Source organism: Leptopilina heterotoma, unplaced genomic scaffold, assembly GCF_015476425.1.
Source record: "Leptopilina heterotoma isolate Lh14 unplaced genomic scaffold, ASM1547642v1 Lhet_114, whole genome shotgun sequence".
In the NCBI taxonomy this organism is placed as follows: domain Eukaryota; kingdom Metazoa; phylum Arthropoda; class Insecta; order Hymenoptera; family Figitidae; genus Leptopilina; species Leptopilina heterotoma.
The window spans coordinates 3281815-3304697 of NW_025110833.1; the positions used below are offsets into that span (position 1 = coordinate 3281815).

The window sequence follows — 22883 nt, forward strand, 5'->3', positions numbered from 1 at the left end:
GTTTTTGCAATTTCTTTTTTATGAAAAAGAGAAAGAGTAAAATAGTAAAAATTACTTGTTGTCATTCAAATGAAATTAATATCTATTGACGATAATATATTTTTTATAAAAATAAATTTTTAATATATTCAAGTACTCTTTTCATTAGAAGAGAGTAAATAATATATAATTGAATTCGGCAAGTGATAAAATTTAAATTGAATACTGTTTATTAAATCAGTCTGAGTGTGTTTGTTAAACTTATTCGCTAAGAATAATAAAAGAAAAGAAAAAAATTGTTAGTCATGAAAATATCATCGTTTTCTGTGTTCGTCTATTATTCTAAAAATGTGTATTTCAAAGGAAATATATATTTTTATATATTTTAATACTATTTTCAATTATTTATTTATGAAATGTGAATCAAAAAATTATGTTTAAAAAAAATTGGACGGAAAACGGATAAGCGATGGTTGTTATTAATGCAAATAATTGTCGCATGTTGATATTTTTGCGAATGTCTTATTTTTTTATTATTAAAAATTGTATGTAGTTATATGTAAAAAGAAATATAAAATAGATAGCAAGATTTCATGTTCATAGAATGCATTTGCAATAATAAACGAACTATAAACATTATTGTTTCTTTTTTAATTTTAAAAAGAATAGGTACAAAAATATAACTATATTTGTACAAGACACAAAAAATGAATTAAAAATTAATAAAAGATAAAAATAAAAATATTCCTTACTTCTTTCAATTTCTGATTTATAATTTCGCTTGCAGTTCACTTACTTTTTCAGATAAAATTTTCATATTTGTATTTATATTTTTTAATTCCTCTTTTAATTCAGAGAACATTTCATTCATTTTTTTAGCTTCACTTGAAATAAGATTGTAAAGTAAATGGAACTGTTCATTTTCAATCGAACTTTTTGTTTCCTTGTCAACTTTTTTAGTTTGTTTAACAATTGTTTCTTTTTCTGCATATGAAACATATAATAGTTATTAAGAAAGGATACAATGACTTGCCTCTAGTTTTTCTGAAATTCAATATCAAAATTTATAGATAATTTCATTCTAATTTAGTATTTAGTAGTAAGTTGTACTAAAAGAAATTAATGTTTTCGTACCTGTAATTTCTTTCAAGTCCCTGGAATTGGCATTTGATTTTAAGTATACACTTTTCAAATCATTTAACTCAACCGTAGTTACTGAAATATTATCACACAGACTTAATAATATTAAAATAAATAAACTAAATAATAAATAATTTGTGACGCGCTCGGAAAAAAGTGCCTAACAAGCAAATCACTTTAATGTTATATTTATATTATTTTTACCTTAAATAAAAGTTTCTTTTTAAATACCTATCTATCTTTAAAATCAGTTTTCATTGATTATTTTGGATATAAAGAAGATTTTAAAGTCAATAATTTATAATAGTAATTAATTCTCTTTCTGTATTTTTACTCCAAAAACGACAAACAACCTAAAATTTTTTGAGGATTTTTCTTATAGTAGCACGTCACATATTTAATATTTAATAACATTTTGAAAAGAACAAATAAGTTGTAAAGATATTGTATTAAAAATACTCACAAATATATTTTGCAATGATGAATGGATCCGTGGAAATGTTTTGATTGATTTTTGATATAATTTGTGCAAATCTATCAGCATGATTTTTCATTTCTATTGGAGAAATTTTATACAATAAATTAAAATCTTTATTGTAATAAAATGGAATCTTATGATTTTTTGCAGCCTCACACAATTTTTCCAGCATCTGAAAAATTGTTACCATAAATACTGTGATGAAAAAATTATTCTTACTTATTTTGATTGAAATTATAATTTTAATACTTACGTGCATAAAAATGCACGTTATCGGCAATTTCATAAAATTTGGATCATTCTCCTTCGCTCTTATTTCATTCAAACCAATTGTTTCGATGAAATAACTTGAAAAGTTTTTCATATTTTGCGTATTTCTGAGTTTCTGTAAAATCAAAAACAAGCAACATGAACAACAAAATATTCAAACATTTATATATATTTACTTAAATACAAATATCTTACTTTTAATAATCTAATCACGGTTTTCATGGGTCCTTTCAAAATTTCTTTTTCTTCTCTATAAAAACTAACTCTCCACATTAAATTTCCATTCTCTTCATTTAGTGGCTTTGGAATAATTGACCATTTGCATTGATTTTTAAATCCCTTGTAACGTTTTGGTGGAGGAGTAGAAAACTCTACTGATGGAACTAAATCCACATCAATTTCCTTTTGTGCTGGATCTTTTATAGCAAACGTGAAGGCTGGACCACTTTTAGTCACAGAAATCTAAAAAAAAGTAAATTTTAAAATTTGTATTTACACTACTGTTATATTTCATTTAATTTATTTCCTCTTAAAATCTAAATAAATTACGTATAATCTGCTTTCAATGAATGTTAACTCACGCTGTATCTTTTGTTATTAACTGTAAGTATTTTTCCATTTTTGCGAAAAGAAGGATCGTCTGGTAAAGTTTGCAAGCTTTTAGATAAAATTGATTCAATTAATTCACGGAATTTATTTTGATCCAGATAATTATTTGGACTAATTAACGTGTCCAAACGTTTTCTGAAAATAAAAAAAGTTAAGTAAATAAGATTATTTTGATTTTTATATAGTAAAAATAAAAATTTTAATATTTTACTGAAATGTATCCCAAGTCTGCAATTTACTGTCTTTTGTAAATTGTATTTTAATAAAGCCTGGCATCTTTTCTGGTGTTTCAAACTAAAAAAGAAATTAAAAAAAATTAACCAAAAATGAAAAATTACGGACCAATTACTGATAAAAATTTAACCAGTCCAAGTCAAATAAGAAAACATTTTATTAAAAACTATAAATTAAAATTTTTCATAACTATAAAACATGAAGATATCGATTAAAATTTTGTCGAGAATTTTAAAAATTTTTTGACCATAATTGAATTTTTGCGAAGAATTTTATTATTTTGAAAATAATTGACGAATTTTTTGTCCTTTTTCAATAAAATTACGGACTTTACGGACCTTTTTTTAAAAAAAACTAACTTTTACGGACTTGAAGAAAATTTGCGGACTTTAACGAAATTTACGGATCTAGTTCGAAAATAGAGTTAAAAATTGTTTCTATTTATAATAAAAGGAAAATATATTTTACTCGTTGTCACTTTGAACTTGTTTTCCGTCAGGTAAAGTAAATATATATTTTATTTAACTTTAATAATTTATAGTAAAATATATTTTATTTAACTTTAATAATTTATAGTAAAATATATTTTATTTATAAAAATATATTTTAATTGAATATATTCGAAAAAATATTTTAAAAAAAAAACATTACCTTCAGAGTGCTTTCCACCCACGGTAAAAGCATAATCATATTCAAATCATACTCGTCTGGTTTTTCCACTTTCGTTCCCTTATAATAGGAGCCTCCATACATTATTGAATTATATAATTTTGCAAACAATGGATCACATTGTTTCATTAAAGGTATTATACCATCTTTAATCACCTGTAATTATAAACATTTTTATAAATACACTTTTTTCATTAATAAACCGCCGGTTTCTACGAACCGGCACCTCATATTTATAATATTTAGAATTAACAAAAAAATTACCGTGTCTAAATGAGCGTTACTCAATATAGTGTCATTTTTTCTTAAAGTGACAAAATTATTTATTGCATTCAGAATTTCATCATTAGAGAATTTACCATCTTCTTTATACTGGTAACCGGTTTTGTTTAACGCTGAAGCCATTTTCTTTAAAAAAAGAAACAATAAACAAACGAGTAAAAAATTAGTTTTAATTAATTTTGATAAATTTTTTACTATCATATTTTTAAACAATATGAATGTAAAATGTAAATTTATAAAATCACAAATTTTTGAAATAATGAATAATATCAAACTCACTGCGAAGAAGAGAAAATTCTTCTCCAAGCCGGTGAATAAGTTGAAACTGTTGAAAGCTACTGAAAGTTAAGCTACTCCAGACTGTAGTTTATCTTCAAAGTTTTGGGAGGAAATATATATTGTATATTTAAAGTCACATGCAATATACATTCCTACTTTGCGTGGCTATAAATAGATTTAACTCCTCACTTGCAAAGAAATTCTTTGTTTTCATGTAAAAAAAGACTATTTAAAAAAATACTGTTTAGAAAAATACTTCACAATATTATGTAACTTTATCTTAATGTTCTTCGAAATCTGAAATAAACATCAGTTGTATAATTCAAAAGAAATCCCACTAAAAATAGATTCTGAAAGATCTAAAGTATTTTTACGTTTATTTCTCTTTTTCTTCTCCCCTTCTCTAATCGCATTTAGTCCCCGTCTGCTTTTTTTCATTTAAAAGTCCCATTCATACGTACTATAGCATGGTTTCATTTCTTACTTTAGAAAATTTCAAAATGCTAGGAAAAAAATTATATAAATAATTAAATAAAATTGCACAAGTCGAACAAAAGTGTTTGAATAATATTTTACTGTCAAAAATGTAATTCAATATTCTCCGAATCCGAATTTGTCTATAAAGAAACAAAACAATATCCACTTTAAATTAATTTATACCCTATTAACCGAATTATAATTTTCAGACTTCGAAGAAGTACATGTGGATTAAATTCACAAAACTTAACGCTAACTATAAAAAAAGAATATACAAAATTGATCACGAATTATTGAATTAAGAAGCGCGTTGATCACAAATTTTCAAAAAAGTTTGTCGTAATCTTTCAAAACTTTCTTGGCTAATTTCATTTTTACAATTTGAGAGATCATCCAACTGATCGCATAGGCTTTCAATTTTTTTATTCACATTGAAATCAGTATTAGCAGAAGAGGCTAATATTCCAGGAGAATCATCCAATTTTGGAAATTTATCTTCTCTTTCATTTATCTCGTAGCAAGTGTGTTGCTGTAAAATTTTTCGAGAGCCTCCCACTAACTGACGGAAATAAGCTTCAGTATTCGAGAAACCAGACAATTTGTAATATGATGTTCTTGAAATGTAAGCTGATAAACTTTCCGATAATGCTGTCTTATCAATTATTATATTTAGCACACTTCCAACGAGATTTTCATTCGGACTTGATCGTGTAAAATCATTGAAATACTCAAAGGCTTCTTGACGGACCCAAGGAGTCTCGTCTTGCAAAAGTTGAACGTAAAGTTCAGCAATTGGAACCGATAAACGAGACATGTTATCTGTCGTATGGATTAATACATTTTTCAGCCAATTGAGCAATTGTATTCGTATATATGGAGGTGCATACGGTAGCAAGGTTGTCATTAATTTCAAAATCTGTCAGGCAAATTAATTGAAATTAATATTTTATAACTATTATAAAATATTATATTATATTATAAGTTTTAAATAAATACCGAAGATACAGTTCCGTCCTTAAAACTTTCATTGCCCGGAATATGACAATGAAAAAGAGCCGTCATCAACTCTGAAATAAGAATTAAATCAATTCCTTCACAGAATTCAATCACTTCGACTATGGAATTCCAAATATTAGAAAGAGTATTCATAATTTGTTTATCTTGCTCGTGGGAATAAATTTCAGTCATCTTTAACAATGAAATCTAAAAATATAAAATAAAAATATATTAGTGAAAATTAAGTTATTAAAATATTAAAATTCTAATATTTTTCTAGAACATATTAAAATTAAATAATTAAAATTCTAATATCAAATTTATAATATTAAAATTAAAATATTAAAATTAGAATTTAAAATAAAAATATTTAGACATAGGATTAACATACGAAATACGTCCACGATTTTATGGAAGGTTTTTGTTTAAGGAGTTGAAAATTTTTCGATATGTCATTCCCAGTCTCTCCTGCTTTTCTCTTAACAATGCTTTTCCCTTTGGGGGTCAACACTTGAGAAAGAACAATCCAAAAATCATTGCCAGAATCATCTAATTTTTCAACGAAAAAATCTTTTTTGTTTTCCGATAAAGTTCGATAAATTCGTCTAATTAAGAAAGAAAGAAAGACTACTTCCAAACTGTTTTCTCGTTCTGATAATCTTTCATAAACTTTCAGTAAATATTTCAAATGATCGTAACACAATTGCGTCGAAGCACATCTGCACAGAAAAGTGTGAATTTCATTATTAAATTATTAAATATCACATTAAAGTATTTTAAATTTACATTTACGTTTAAAGATGATAAAAAGCTTAAAATCAGAAATATTGCAAAAAATAAACTTCACCTGCTAATTATGCACCACACATCAACTGTTAATAGGGAACTCCAATAATTTCCACTCATCAAGTATTTTACTAATAAATTTTCAATTCTTCCAAAATCAGAAGGCGTTACTTGACAAATTAAGCCCCAACACATTGTGAATGTCTCCTCATAAATTGTCAATGTTTTTGGACTTTCTCCAAGATTTCGAGTTACTTCTACTTGTAATTTTCCCAAACAAATTTCTAATTGCACTTTTTGTATGAAAAAAATTAATAAATAATTTAAAGATTAATTAATATCATTTCATTAGATAATTGATATTCGACAATAGATTAACAATAATTTTATACTTACAAAGATCAATATTTGTAAAAGCAACATCGAGAATAGAAGGCTCGTCAAGTACCCATTTTCGTTGAATATCGTAGGGCGATTTTATTAATTTTCTCATTATATTTAAAGTTAACAAATGATATCCAACGACTTCAGTGTCATCTCCTCTTTCGAATTCGAAAAATGCCTGCAAATATAAAAGATAACTTTGGTCAAATAAATAATAAATAACAATAAATAAAATAAATGACAATAAATACATAAGGCGCAATAAAAAATATTGCGAAGATTCAATATTTCATACCTTAAACACATGTTCATCATTAAAGACAAAATTTAATAAAGTATCCAAATCGGTTGTAATATTCATTTTGATAAATTTAACAATAGAAGAATCAACATTCATTGCAATCAGGCAAGGCGAAGAATATCTGTACATTTGAACCAGTAATTTAACGATGGAATTTGCAACTTCATCAGTAACTGACAAATAATAAATATTCCACAATTTATTTAGAATTTTCAACAGAATTTTGCCACAAGAAATTCTATTTTCATTTACTTTTTGCTGATTATCCTGAAAAGAAATTTTTTCATTTATTTATTTATGCAAATTCGAAATTCTAACAATAAAAAATAATTAAAAAATAAATTAAAACTATGAAAAAATAAGGGACTAACTCTGTCTCGGACTAACTCTTTTTTCGTTGAAAAATTCTGGGAAAATTCAAAATAAATATAATTATTGTATAAATTGTATATAGTAATATAAATAATAATTATTGTAGATTAAGAAAAATAATTACGTTCACAGATGAAAATATTAGGGAAACAATATTTTCAGCTAAAGATTTAAAATGTTGTGTGATTCGTTCTGGATATTTCAAATTTATTTTCTCGCCGTGGATTGTTGCCAATTTTCCAAATTGTTTCCAAATTCCAGTTATAGTTTTCAGATCTAATCGATTTACCATTACAGAAGTATCACCAATTTCATTTATGACTATTGACGATAGAGCACATGAAAATAAAAAGTGTATTTTTGAAAATTGAAATTGTAGATAAAAGCTTTTTAATGTTAAAAATATAATTAATTGAAAAATGCAATTAATTGAAATATATAATTAATTGAAGAACACAATTAATAGAAAAATATAATTAATGAAACAATACAATTAATTGAAAAATAGAATTAATTAAAAAATATAATTGACTAAAGTTAACAATAATTATTACTTGTGCTCAAAATATTTAATTCCGATTCCTCTTCGACATTAAAATTAATAACAGTGTCGGAAACGCTGAGAAAGGAATTCAAAATTTCGTTAGATTTTTGAAAAATAATAGCAATTTCTTCACTAAAATTGGTGAAAGCCTCTCCATATTTCATTTCACTGAAAAGAAATAATATTTTTTAATTTAATATATTTACATTTATATTCTAAAAAAAATTATTGATTTTTTTTTATTATTTGTAAAAAAGAATCAAGTTCATTACCTCATTTCACAGAAGCTCAAAGCACTTTTTACGACGTTAAACAAAATATTAGGAAATGATTTTATTTGTGTTATGGAAACATTCTTCAAAGTTTTCAAGTGCTTCATACATTTTTGCCAACACTCCAAAAGATCAGTGCAAGTCTTCAATTTGGCTTTAATGTCACTTTCATTTCTTCGTTTGCCTAACAATTTTTTATCAATCTCTGTAATTAGCTGTAAATTATTAATTAATAAACTAATTAAATTAACCGTAAATTAACTGTAAATTATTAATTTAACCAAATTAACTGTAAGTTATTAAATAAATTAAATTAACTGCAAACTATTAAATTACCTAACTAAGTGAACTGTAAATTTTTATGTTCGTATAGTTTCAAACGTTCAATAGAACGAAAATACTTTTTTACTTTTTTTAATTTGTATTCTTCTATTAAAAAAATTATTTTGTACAGTAAAACAAATTTTTATCTAAGTAAATATTTAATTCAAATTATTTTTTCTTTTTATATAGGAATTTTGAAAAATATTTGAATAGAAAAGAAATTTTATTCAGTTGGACGTTCAAAATTTTGGAAAAATATTATATAAATTAAATTAAATTTTCAATGAATCATAATATATTTAATAAATAAATAAGAAATAGAAAAATAAAATAAGAAATAACCATTTTTTTGAAAAATTATGTAAGAAAAAAATAGTTACCTGAACGAATGTTTTACTAGCATCTGTAAGATAGGTTGAAAATATTCTTCTATCAAGATCATTAACTTCACAAGTCGCTAGTTTTTCATCTAATATTGTGTGCAATTTTTCCGCAATTTCCGTTTCATCTAAAGTTTCTAAATCTTCGTACACAAAATGTTAAGAAATATTCCATTGAAAATTTACACTTATTTTGAATAACATAAAACCAAAGTTAATATTATGCGTGAATGTAAATATTAATATGAAGAAGATTCCATTTTTAAATCGAATGTCTTCATTTTATTATTTATTATTCACTTTCTTTTCTAAAATCTAATCAAGAAGATTAAAATTGATTTCATTTAAAATCTTATAGAAGGATATTTTGACTTCTGAATCCGACATGTCCATTAATTCCGACCAGTCTTCCATTTCATCCTCCATCAGATCCTTGACTTCGGAATTTGATTTTCCATTTCCTTGCGACATTTTCGTTTATCTAAAATAAAAAAATAAAAATCGTTCGATTAATATTTATGAGTATTTACCAAATTCTAAATTCTAGGCAAAGAACAAAAAATTTTTTGTCCGTCAAAATTGAAGAAACAAATAAATTCGAAATACAACTTTTATCGACAGAATACAATTATTATTTAAATTCAATTATTTTCAAGAGTTTTAATAAAAATTCAATTATATTTAACAATTCTGATAAAATTCTTGGAAACAATTAAAAAAAAAATTCTTTGCAAAAATTCAATTATTCTTGCAAATAATAAAATTCTTCGGAGAAATTCAATTATTTTTAATACAATTTTAATAAAATTTCTTTGAAAAAATTCAATTATATTCAAGATAATTTTTATAAAATTTCTCTAACAGGTTCAATTATTTTTAAAAATTGTAATAAAATTTTTCTAAACAATTCAATTGTTCTCAAAAGTTTTTAATAAAATTCTTGGTAAAATTCTATTATTTTCAAAATGTTCAATTAAATTTACTTTAAAAAATTACATTTTTTACGAAATTTAATGAAATTCTTATAAAAAATGTAATTATTCACAAAAACTCTAATACAATTAAAAAAAAATTAAAGAGTTAAAAAGAATTTAATTTTCTATAAATACCTAATGTTAATATAATTTAATAGGAAAATCGTTAATTACAATTAATAATAAACGCGATTATTTTAATAACTTAAATGAAAATCTTCATAAAATTCAATTATTTTCAAAATTTTCAGTAAAAATTATTAAAAAAAACTCCATTATTTTCAAGAAAGTTAAAATAAATTCTTCAAAACAATTCAATTATTTTCAAATTTTTTTATAAATACTTTACAAGAATTAAATGATTTTCAGTACATTGACAATTTAATTGTTTCTGAAAATAATTGAATTCTTAAATAATTATAAATTATTATTTTAATAATTTATTAAAACTTTTCTAAATAATTCAATTCCTGTGAAAAATTTACTATATTTATTGATATAATTGAATTCTTAAGAAGAATTTAAAAATAATTTAATTGTCCCTGAAATGCAATTAAAATTGTATTTAAAATAAATAAATAATTGAATTCAATGATTTTCAGTACATTAATTTAAAAATTTTAATCATTTAAGAAGAAAAATTATTTAAAAAATTAGGAAACAAACTGCGAACAGATTACCGGAATACGATTATTAATATAGATTTTTTTGTAAACCGAATTTCTTTACTATATTTTTTTCATAAATCCTAATTCTCTACAATAATTTTTCGTGCCATTCAACCATCGTTATTTTCGAACAAGAACCTTAAAAAAGTTTTGAAAAGAATCATCGTCCTTAAATTGTTGGATTCATTTGATCGGTTGTCAGGACATACAATTCCATAAATCTTTGCCAAAAAACCTAGTTCCATCAGATAAAACAGTGGAAATTGAGGCAGTTACCAATCTAGAAGACTAATATCGTCCCTCCAGTTGGGCCGAGTCATGTGTTAAAGTTGGCCAAGTTAAAAGTTTTCCATTTAAAGTTTTTGGAGGTGTGCTGGGCAGCGATTTGAATGATCGGCGTTGCCGATGCCATGGTAACTCCGGACAACAAGCTGTCAGATGATAGGCAAAGTTTTGATCAATAACAGGTGACTATACCTGAGAGAAAGAGAGAGAGAGAGAGAGAGAGTTGAGTTCGAGGTACCGATGTGGTAAATTGTCCTAGTAGTGGAGTATTGCTGAGAAAAGCTTATTCACGGCAAATTCACCCTGTATTGGTGAAGGCTTTCAAAGTAGTTGTAAATATAGTGGATAATAGAGGGTTTGTAGGCGAAGTAGAAGAAAAGTGGCCCTAGGGGTGGAAACGACTATAAACTGGTACCCGCGTGCTGCTAGCACGATGGTAGTGGCAGTGCTTAAAGAAGAGGGCAATGGATGTTATTTCGTCAGCAGGAATTCCAATTCAGTCAGTCGGCGTTCGCCAGTCACGCCGGCTCATTTTCATTGTCTATATCTATAAAAATTCATTCACCGGCATATCTCTACTTTGCAATTCATTACGTCCAATCTTTTTTCAAACCCGCAAAATTAGGTGAGAATTTTTAATTCTTTTCACCATTTTGACATTTTTTTCACAAATTTTAATCTTTTCTTTTTTTTAATCTTTTCTCTAATTTTCATTTATCAGTCCTGAAAAATGTTTAACTTTTCAATTAAACATTTTTTTGAAAATAGCGATAATAAAAATGAATAAATAAAACAGCATTATTTTCAAAAGATTGACTTTTGACAATTAAGTCCTCGAACTAATAAATTAAATTGTACATTTAATATTTTTACACAATAAAGTAAATTTGAAAGAAAACTAGTTTTCGTGACTGCTCTCGGGGTCGACGAATTCACCCCATTAGTGAGTGCCAACTGAGTCATACGAACTTTCTCCATTCTCAGAAAACTTTATACACAAGGCGTTTTCAAGTTTATCATATACACCGAGTGTTCAAAGAACAATTAAAGAGATTCTTTAACTGCAAGTAATTTAACATTTTCGCAGTCTTTTTTTAAAAGAGAAAATATATATACAAAAGTTAGAGAAGTTTTAGAATAAAGTTAATTTCGTTTTCGGAAAATATTCAAGTTTAAAAAGAAGGGGATTGCCAAAAAAATTTAATTTTCTTTTTCCCTGATTTTCAGAGAAAATTTTCACTTTTTCCCTTACCCTAAAAAATATTATGATTCACTCTAAAAAAGATTAGATACTTAAAAAAATGTTTTATTACATTTATTTACGAATTTCTTTAATTGCAAAATTATTCAAAAACATCAATAATTTTAATTCAAATAAATATTTAATCATTATTATTTTTTCAATAGGAAAAAAGATTTTCAAAAATTTTAAATTCAAACCATTTTGAAATTCAACATTTTATAACCAAAATTCTTCTTTAAATCAATTATATTTAATAATTTTTGAAAAAGTTCTTTGAGAATCTTCAAATACATTAATTTGTTTACAATTCAATTTTACGAAATTTTGATTATTCGGAAATTCTTCAATTGAATATATATTGGAAAATAAATACTTCAAATAATTAAACAAAAATTCAATAAAACTTTTTAAAAAATTAATTCTACACAAGTGTTAGTTAAAAGAATAAAAAATCCAGTTTTTCAAAGATTTTAATTTAAAACCTTTTCAAAATTCAATTATTTAAAAATTCATGGTATAAATCAATTTTTACTAGAAAATTCAATGAGAATTCAATTATTTAAATACAAAAATAAATAATTTTTTAAATAATCAAATGTTTCTTAAAACTGAATCCTGATAAAAAACTTTATCAAAAAATTTTTAAATGTTTGTATTCTTTTGGCGGATTTTAATAAAATGTTTAAGAATAATTTCATTTCACAAGGAATTCGATTAAAATTGTACTAAAAGTAATTGAAATTCTGCTATGAGTTTTATTATTTATGAAAAAATTGAATTATTGCGAAGGAATTTATAAAAAATTTGTAAATAATATAATTCCTGTGAAATTTTTATTATTTATGATATTTTAATTAAATGTTTGCGTAGAATTTAAAAAAAAATTTTGAAAATAATTAAAATCTTTTGGAATAAAATCATTTAATTGAGGAAAATTAGTGAAAATAATTTAATTTTGGAAAAGAATTTTATTACTTTTGAAAATAATTGAAATTTTTAACTAGAATTTTTAAAAATTTTGTTGAACATAATTTAATAAATTTCTGTGAAAAATTGTATTACTTTTGAAAATAATAGAATTTCTGTAATCACTTGTAACTTCTCCAAAAATTCAATTTTTTCAGTGTTTTTAACTAAAATTCTTCTACAAATTCATTCATTTTTAATAATTAATTAAATATATATTAAAAAATTTAACTGATTTCAGAAGAATTTGAATTATTAAAATTTTTCAAAAATTCAAGTTCTTTTAAATTTCCAATTATATTAAATTCATTCAACATTGAAATTTTATAAAATATCAAATTCTAATTTGATATCCTTTTGAAGTTCATCTATTTATGTTAACTGTAAACTTAATTTTTTTATAATTCAATTAATTTCGAAATATTTAAGTGAAATTATTCACTAAATAATTAATAAGTAATAATTTTCTAATAGTTCTTTAATAATTAAGTTATTTAAAAAGAAATTATTGTCAGAAATTGAATGTTTTGTATTAGAATTTGTGGTAATTTCATAATTTATAAGTTAAACATAAAAGATACCAAAATTCAGAATCAGTCAGAATTTTCTTAAGAATTCTAAAAATTTAAGTTTTTATAGTTCTTGTAATAAAAATCCCTGATTTCCCTAACTAATTCTACATTCTCTGAATTTCTTGACCATTTGCAACCCTGAAGAAAGAGAGAAATACAAAATTGTTTTTTGTCAAACGGAAAATGTTCTGCCATCGTCTAACAAATGATTGACAAGATAACAAGAAGTTAAATAAAAAAATGTTTTCTATTAAACATTTTTCAGGACAATTAAAATTACCAATTTTCACAAGAATTAAAATTTTTCTCAGGATGTAGCCTTTTTGGGGGAAAGAAATAGAATTCTGAAGAATGTCTGCACAGAGAAGACCCTCGGGTCCCATTAGACAACTGTCACTTCAACAGCATCCTCGTCGTCAACAAGTCCGACGGCAGAGATCAGCCGACGATGAGAAGCCACTTCAAATCTATTCAAATCCAATTCGAACCAGATTTTGCGGAAGTCCAAAACCAGAGAATGATCGTCCAAAAATTCGCATTGCTTGGGGTGAGCAAAGATCGAAATCCACTGAGAATCAAGTTGAAATAGTCGCTCGTCAAATTCCAGGCAAGTCCCGGCCACCGACAGCCAGAAATTTAAAGATCACCCGACCTCTAATCACCGAGAAGGCGACGATTCTCTATTCTCGTCAGGAACTCGCCGAAAGATTGCGTCTCGCCTGGAAACAAAGAGAAGCAAATAAATCAAATATAGACATTTTTCTCGCTCACAATACAGTTGAGGAGCGCTGTGATTCTCAACTTTCAAACGTCACCACCACACCATCCACTCCCCTTTCAAAGCAAATTCTCCAAAAAGAAAATACAAATTCAATTGCCGACACTTATGAAATCAAATCAACACCAAGACAAGTCGATGAAGAAATACAGTCAAATGAAACTGAACTCGAAATTCAAAATGATGAGAAAGAGGAAGACGAAGAGACAAGTGATCAACGAATGGAAGACGAAGATCAAATAATAAGTTATGGAAAATCTTGCTTTAAATTCAAAGAAGATAGTCTAAAAATCTCCAGTTTCCAAAGATCAAGTCTTCACATTACTAATAAACACCCAAATGAAGAAAAATACGAAAATTATTCTGAAAACACCGATGAGAAATCCGAAGATTGCCCCACAATTGAAAAGAAAAAATCATGCATCAACATCGACTGGAGCAATACAGTAGAAGAAATTCCCGAGTCAACAAAATTGCCCTCCTCAAGTAAAGAGGAACCCCCCACAATATCATCATCAGCAAAATTGAAACGCGCCGGCTTTCAAAGTGGACTCAACAAGGCATTTGTCGGACCAATTATCGAAAAAACAATGACTCTAAAAGTCGCTGACAAAGTCACCACTCCAAATGAAACAAAATTTCGAAGAACAAATTCAGCGCCTCCAATTCGTCGGCCAATGAGTGTTTCATCAACCAGAACCCAAGTGAACATCTTGATTGATGCACCTGCAAGTAAAAATGAATTTTCAGACAAAATGGAATTGAAATTAAACGAAAGAAAAGATGTCTTGTCTGTGCTAACTAATGATAATGAAACTTCAATAAAGAATGTAATTTCCCATCGTCCGATAAAATCAGCGCCAATAAAGCGTCGAACAAAAAGCGGTAAAAGACGAGGACTCTCAATTGGATCAAAGGATGGCGATAATGATAATCATGATAGACGTCGTGGAAAAGCATTTCTTGAAAATAGAATGACGGATATTGTTACTATGGTTTCTCTTGTTAGCTCGGCTGACAGTGACAGCGATGTTGATGAGAATTCTCTGAGGGACGATAAATTAATTCACGAATTGAGAAATAAGCTACCGACTACGTCGATTATCAAGTCTTCTACAAATCCTGCCATTTCTAACAATAGGAGACCTATCAAATCTGGTTAGTTTAATTAAACTTATCAATAAATATAAGAAATTAAATTCAAACATTAAATGGAAGAAGAATTTGCTTCTTAATTTAATTTTTAATTAAATTTCAATTCCCATTTTAATTCTGTTAATTTCAATTTTTATTTTAATTAATTTAATTAATTTCATGTTTTTTCTTGTTCATTTTGTATTTTAATTTACATAATTACAATTTCAATTTTAATTTAATTAATTTTAATTTCAATTTCAAATTTATTCAATTAGACTCAATTTTGATTTTCATTTACATAAAATCCAGTTATTTTTAGTTCATTTCAATTTTAATTTTAATTCAAAATTCAATTAATCTTCATTTTTATTTTCATTTGCTTAATTTCAATTTTAATTTAATTAATTTCAACTTTAATTCAGTCAATTTTCATTTTCATTTTAAATTATTAAATTCCAATTCTAATTTTAATTCAATTAATTCAAATTTTAATTTAATTAATTTAATTTTCTTAATTTTAATAAATAAATAAATTTGAAGAGTAAAAGTAGAAAAATTCAAATTTGTCCCATCAGAACGTAAATTTTGATTTTAGTTGAGATGACACTGATAAATTAAATTCAATTAAAATCGATTCAAATTAAATAAAATAAATCCTATAAAAGCCAAATTCCCTCAAAAATTCTTTTTTGTAATTTCTCTAATGGCTTTTAACGATTATTTATTAATTAATCCTATGAATTTAAAAAAGAATTATTTTTTAAAGAAATGAAAATTTAAAAATGAACAGTAAAAAACATTGACAACAGTAAAATTTTCTATAGCTTAAAATTCACACTGGTCCCTCATTTTAACTATTGTTACCATTTAGAAAAATTGCTGACAAATTTTAATTTTTAAAATAAAAGTAAAATTTTTCTAACCCGAGACAGTTGGCAAAATGAAAAACAATTAATTAGAGAAAAACTAAAGATTCAGGAAGAAAAACGGAATTTTATTTTCTTGAGTATTTATCCTTATCAGAAAGGACGAGGGAAGAGTAGATATAAGAAAATAGTCAATAAACTCATTCTCCAAGCGAGACAAAATCAATGACACACGATTTACCTGGCCTACTTTTTAGTAAACAGTCAGTGGGCCAATATCAATATAGTCATCTAGTAATAAGATCCCATTTAATAATCCGTTTTTGAAACTCAACATACAATTTCGTTTTTTCAATAACTCTCTAAATTTCTAGTTTGAACAAGTCTTAAATAAAATCCTCAATTTAAAAAGACTTTTTCAAACATCAATTTTAGTTAAATTTAATAGCACATTAATTCTTATTACATTCAATTAAACGGAAATTTAACTTAAATTTAATTTAACGCAAATTTAAATAAAATTTAATTAAACGCAAATTTAAATTAAATTTAATTAAATATAAATTTAAATTAAATTTAATAGAATATTAATTTCAATTAAATTCAATCAAACATTAATTTTGAAAAAAAAGAATTAAAAGATCTTAATTTAGAAAAAGAAATTTAAAATAATTCATACAAATTATTCGACAGAAAAAAATTTTTGAAGAGATTGTCTACAATTACTATAATCAATAGTTAAAAGACATTATATCAGAAGTTTAATAGACTTCATAAACTTTAAATACCAAGTTACGTTTGTTCTTTGAGAAGATATATAAAGAATTGAAGACACTGATCCCAGAACCATTAACCTGATCCCAACTAAAATGTCCCTGAAAGCAACTTTGAATAATTGTAGTAATTTAACGAAAAGAGAGTCAAGGATAGAAAGGTACAGAGACTCCTTGGAACCCTAAGATTGTTCGGAAACCTAAATTCAAAACAATCGATGGTCGACCCGAATTTGAAAAAAATTACTCCTTGTCATAAAAAAGTACGAAAATTGGACCTCATTTTAACATCCACTTTACACTACAAAATTTTACTCGAAAATATTTTTTATTTCCGTATTTTCCAATATTTTTGTTTTCAAATAATAAAATTTTTCTAAATAAACGAAATTACCAGAAATAAAGAAATTATTCGAAATCAGCGATTTCGAAATTATTATTCGAAATTAACGATTTATTCGAAACGAACGGATCAGAAATTAGAAAAAAAGAATTCAGTTTAAAGATAATTATTTTTCTCTGTTTCTTGCAGTTTCTTTTCAACAAGATTCTTTCGACGAGGATCCTTTATCAAAAAATGAAGCAATAAAGGAAGAGAAAAATATTCTTTTGACTAGATATACGTCAGTGAGTCGAGTCAATAGCAGACCACCGACTCCAGAAGAAACAGCAGCGTGGAAAACGGAAATCTCTAAATTAGTGCCTTCACTTCCTCCACTCACGCAAGAGATTGAAACATTAAATATTCCATTAACTGATCGCGAGAAAAGATGTTTGGTTGTACCAATTAGTGATTTAAGGGACAAGAAACGAAAACTTTTACGCACACGAAGTACCCCACCAAAAACTGGGTAAGAAATTAAAAAATTGTTGTTGATGTTTTCTTTTTTTTCTGCTGGAAACAAATTTTGCGATTCCATAAAATTTAATAAAAAATTTCTTTTTTAAGAAAAATGACTTTTTTCTTGTTTTTAATCAAAAACAGCAAAGGTCAAAATGGAATGAAGAAAAACTAAACTACCGAGACCATTATATTCTTTCAGGGTCGCAAATCCCTTAAACATGCACAGATTGAATTCGATTACTTTCAAATTTATGATATAGCAGAAATAACATGAAAAACGTGACGCTGGCACTACCTTGCATTCGATAACAATTTATATTTCAATTTCTAATATTCATCATTAAGTAAACAGACGTGTCGGAATATTAATTGTCATACTAATCCAATATTTCAAAAAATATTATTTTCTAATCTTTTCCTACAGTTATTCACTAGTCATCTCCTAATATTTTCTCTTAATAAATATTAATAATATTTTTCCAATATTTTCCTAATAAATATTCCTAATATTTTTCCAATATTTTCCTAATAAATATTCCTAATACTTGTCCAATTTTTTTCTAATGAATTTTCCTATTTCCCAAATAATTCTTTCCTGATATTTTCCAAATATTTTCGAATATTCGAAAAACCTTCTAAAACAACAAATTTCGAATATTTGAAAAGAAAACTTTAAATTCCAAGATTCTCCCTTCGGAAACTATTGCAATTAAGATATAAACACTTCCAAGAAATTATTGAACTCAAGTATACTGTGCGCTTACATAAGCGTTTGGTTCATTGATCAAATCAATTTAGTTACAAACCATTGAGTAGAATAAAGTTTTCCCGCGAATAAAGTTCGCAGGAATCAAAGTTTCTGCACACGCTCTCAATAATTAAAGCAAAACAAGAGCTCTTTCGGCTTAATTCAAATGAGACGGTTCGTGAAAAAAAGCCTTTTTAATTTCTGACCTTGACGAAATGATTAAGCTTTAGACATGCACTTCATCGCTATCTTTTTTGAAGTCTCCGTCACGTGATTCATATTTACGTGACATCATTAATCTTTCCTCTTTTTTTTTCTTTTTTCATATAATTGAGTATTGATCCTTCTGCATTCTTAAAGAATTCACGTAGATTGGAAGAAATTAATAAATATTGTCATTCATCTTCAATGAGTATCATTATTCTCTCTTTCTTTTTTTTTAGAGAAATGGCTATAACTTCGAAGATAGAGTCGACATTGGCTTCCAGAAATTTACAAAATGAAAACACGCAACAGCCCATTATTTTGATAGAGAATCCAATTAAGGTAAAATTCACCTTTATAATACGATAATTCAAAGAAGTGTCACTAAAATTTCTCGATACTTCCTAAAACAATAGAATTAATTAATCAGGGTTGCTACAAAAATTTGATTTTATATTTCCTTGACTTTTCTTATTTCCAGACAAAATTCTGATTTTCTCACTGCATCTAAAGAATATTCTGATTCAATCTAAAAACTATTAGATAAACAAAAAATGTCTTTTAATACATTTATTTGTAAATATATTTAATTGTAAAACTGTTCGAAATATCAATATTTTCTTTTAGATAAATATTTAATTTAAAATTATTTTCTACAATTTTTAACTAAAATTCTTCTTTAAATCAATTATTTTTTATACATTTTGAGAAAGTTGTTTGAGAATTCAATACCATTCAAAGAAAAAAATTTCAAAAACTAACTTCTTCAGAATTTTTAATTACAATTATTTAAAATTTCAATTTGAAACCTTTAAAAGTTCAATTCTTTTAATTATAAAAATTACAAACGCAACTCTTTTATGTAAACCAATTTTATGACTCTAATTTTTTTAAAAATGTTTTGTTTAAAATAATTTTGGGTTAATACGTGATTTTTTTATTATAACAGATAAAATACCTAATTATTTTAAAAAAATGTAATTTTTGTAAGTTTATAATTTTCAATCCGAAATAATTAAATTCTTATAAAGAATTTTATTAAACGTTTTGAAAATAATTCAATTCTAGAGAAGAATTTTATTAAAATTTCTAAAAATAATTGAATTTTTTAGTAGAATTTTCTTGCAAAGAATTTTCTTATTTATGTAAAAAATTGAATTCTGCTGAAAATTTGAATTAATATAGAATTCCGTCGAAGAATTTTATTAAAATTTTTTAAAATAATTTAATTTTTGAGTAGAATTTTATTATTTATGAAAATTATTTAAATTCTTGAAAATAATTGAATTCCTTCAAAAGAATGTTCTTATTTATGTAAATAATTGAATTTTTGGGAAGAATTCTTTTATTTACAAAAATTGTAGAATATTTATAAAAATAATTGAATTTTTGCGAAGATTTTTATTATTTATGAAAAAAAACAAATTTCTTGCAAAGAATTTTCTTATTTATGTAAAAAATTGAATTCTTGGTGAAAATTTGATTAAAATATTTGAAAATAATAGAATTCCGTCGAAGAATTTTAATAAAATTTTTAAAAATAATTTAATTTTTGAGTAGAATTTTGTTATTTATGAAAATTATTTAATTTTTGAGTAGAATTTTATTATTTATGAAAATTATTTAAATTCTTATAAATGATTGAATTCCTTGCAAAGAATTTTCTTATTAATGTAAATAATTGAATTTTTTGTAAAAAATTTGATTAAAGTTTTTGAAAATAATTAAATTCTTACTGAAAATTTTATTACAAATTTTTGAAAATAATTGAATTCTATCGAAGTATTTTATTAAAATTTTTAAAAATAATAAATAACTATAATTTTTTAGTTAAATTATTAATAACTGAATTTTTTTAAAATTTAAATTTGCAATTATTTAGATACAAATTAAAGTTTTAATTTAAAAATAAAAAATGTTATAATTTGCATAATAACAAATTGAATACAGCAATTCCCGCTCGTAATATTTGCTAATTTTTAATAAGTTTTGAGAAAGTTTTTTGAGAATTCAATAATATTCGAAGAAAAAAAAATTAAAAAGCTAACTTCTTCAGAATTTTTAATTAAAATTATTAAAAATTTCAATTTGAAACCTTTTGAAATTCAATTATTTAGAAAAATTGTAAATGCAACTCGCTTGTAAATTTCAACTACTTTTGGAATTTTTAAGTAAAATTATTCATTAAATAATTTATAATTTTTATTTTTATTTATTTATTTCTTCAAAATTAAATAATTTCAGTTTAATATTCTGTAAAATTAAATTATTGTCAGAAATTTTAATTTTTAATTAAAAAAATTTAATGTTTAGTATATTAAAATTCGTAGTGATTTCAAAGTTTATAAAGCAAATTAGCAAACAAAAATAAATTCAAGAAGAATTAAATCTTTTTAATATTTTTAAAGTCTACTGGACTCGAAATTTCAGTATTTTCTTACGAATTCTAAAAATTTAATATTCTTCCAGTACTTTTGATAAATTTACCTGACGTTTCTCTAAATTTCCTGACCAATTCTAGTGTCCCTGACTTTTTCCCTGAATTCTCTGATTTTCCTGAGCTGTAGCAACCCTGTGAATATTTCGTAAAAATTAGTTATTCAATTTTCAAAAATTACATTTAATATTATCAATATATTTAAAAATAGATAGCTATGAATCATATAAATACGGCAACAGAAGTACCTGCATCAACTGAGATTCCTGAGGAACCTCCCTGTCAAACTGCAAAGGAAAAAGAGTGTTGGCACCTTTATCGTCGCATGTGTGACAAAGGAGTTTACGTTTCTTTTGACACAGTACTAAGGTTTGTAAATAATTCAATTTCTGAATAATGAAAAAAATCCTCTTTGAGTATACAAAAATATATATTTTAAGAAAAAAAATTCTAATAAAAAAAAAAAATGTTTCTCATTCGTTTTACGAATCACCTTTCAAAAACTAAAAAATTTAATTCTTCTTTTAGGGGAATGTTGACACCGACAGAATATCGATTACGTCAAAAGGAAATCTCTCAAAACTGTTGAAAGCTGTCTTTCTGTTACATATCAACAGAGAATTACCTCAAAAAATCAAATTTGAACTTTAAAACCTTTATGCAAAGTGTTATATAATTAGAGCACAAAAGTTTATTTTCGAGAAAACGTATATTATATTCTAGTCAGAAAAGTAATTTATATGAGATAATAAAAATAATTAAAAACTAAGTATATTATAATAAAAAAAATTTAAGCTAAATTAAGAAAAAAAGTTAAGCCACGACAAATTTAAGTTTTGAAAAATTTAAATTCTGAAACTTTGTTTTTTAAATTATAACAATAATTATATAAAACTGGATATTCAATACGAATATATAGTTTAAGATTTTAAATAAGATCTTGTTTAAGATAATAACGCACATTTTATGTAGAAATATTTTGAGAAATGAAATTATTAATAAGATTTCATTGCCTTTCTGTGAATACTTAGTATTCAAAGCGAAACGATCTTGTAATAATCAGGATAAATACAAACTGCCTATTTTTGTTATTAAACGTAGATTTAAAACTAAAATTAGGTACTATTGCTCAATAAACACTTCAATTATTACAATTGTTTTTTGTCTACACTCCTATTTTGTTGGAATTTTTTTAGAAATACAAATTTCGAATTACCTATTTGAATTTTAACTGCATAAGGAAATTTTTGAAAATTTAAAATAATTTTCAGGTATTTTAGGTTACGATAAAAAATATTCATAACAATGAATATTTCTAATTTAAATATCCAAGAGCTTTTAAATAGAATATTTACAAAATATTTGTAAAAATAAGAGATTACCTTTTTTTTAAAAATGTCACTTTCTCGAGCAATAATAGAAGAAAAGTTGTTGAATATTGATTATTTGAATTTCCTAGTTTATCAACCAAGTCGCCTCCATTGAATGCTGCACGTTTTGTTCCAAATAGAAAGCATGTAGACAAAGAGTGGAGTTCCCTCTCTAAGTTTCGTTAAATCTGTGACTAAAGTGATTGTTATCAGTTGGTATGTCATTTTTTAACAAGTGCAAC

The 22883-nt window shown here is 24.8% G+C and overlaps 3 protein-coding genes across 8 annotated transcripts; 1 reads left to right on the plus strand and 2 right to left on the minus strand.

The window, feature by feature from the left end:
- Positions 1-5: 5 nt before the first annotated feature.
- Positions 6-4342, minus strand: LOC122506640 (cyclic GMP-AMP synthase-like). 2 transcript variants are annotated; one of them, XM_043618950.1, is made up of 10 exons: positions 3941-4342; positions 3644-3787; positions 3362-3535; positions 2688-2770; positions 2449-2611; positions 2063-2329; positions 1851-1982; positions 1583-1769; positions 1114-1194; positions 6-963 (listed from the first exon to the last, which is right to left on the minus strand). In XM_043618950.1, the coding sequence occupies exons 2-10, from the start codon at positions 3782-3784 to the stop codon at positions 749-751; spliced, it is 1443 nt and encodes a 480-aa protein (XP_043474885.1). In that variant the 5' UTR covers positions 3785-3787; positions 3941-4342; the 3' UTR covers positions 6-748. The 2 variants fall into 2 exon arrangements, with proteins under 2 accessions (XP_043474885.1, XP_043474893.1); XM_043618958.1 differs by having other exon boundaries at positions 790-1023.
- A 236-nt stretch (positions 4343-4578) lies between these two features.
- LOC122506586 (uncharacterized protein C1orf112 homolog) lies at positions 4579-22791 on the minus strand. 5 transcript variants are annotated; one of them, XM_043618880.1, is made up of 15 exons: positions 22654-22748; positions 21520-21558; positions 21322-21406; positions 9143-9257; positions 8777-8923; positions 8073-8287; positions 7811-7968; positions 7381-7577; positions 7256-7291; positions 6879-7151; positions 6596-6761; positions 6261-6492; positions 5805-6132; positions 5414-5620; positions 4579-5333 (listed from the first exon to the last, which is right to left on the minus strand). In XM_043618880.1, the coding sequence occupies exons 4-15, from the start codon at positions 9245-9247 to the stop codon at positions 4716-4718; spliced, it is 2682 nt and encodes an 893-aa protein (XP_043474815.1). In that variant the 5' UTR covers positions 9248-9257; positions 21322-21406; positions 21520-21558; positions 22654-22748; the 3' UTR covers positions 4579-4715. The 5 variants fall into 5 exon arrangements, with proteins under 5 accessions (XP_043474815.1, XP_043474798.1, XP_043474828.1 ...); XM_043618863.1 differs by lacking the exon at positions 21520-21558 and having other exon boundaries at positions 22654-22791; XM_043618893.1 differs by lacking the exons at positions 7256-7291; positions 21520-21558 and having other exon boundaries at positions 22654-22791.
- On the plus strand, positions 10931-22344 carry LOC122506609 (histone H3.v1). Its single transcript, XM_043618905.1, has 6 exons — positions 10931-11328; positions 13796-15420; positions 17571-17889; positions 19074-19176; positions 21483-21640; positions 21800-22344. The coding sequence occupies exons 2-6, from the start codon at positions 13836-13838 to the stop codon at positions 21858-21860; spliced, it is 2226 nt and encodes a 741-aa protein (XP_043474840.1). The 5' UTR covers positions 10931-11328; positions 13796-13835; the 3' UTR covers positions 21861-22344.
- Positions 22792-22883: the final 92 nt, after the last annotated feature.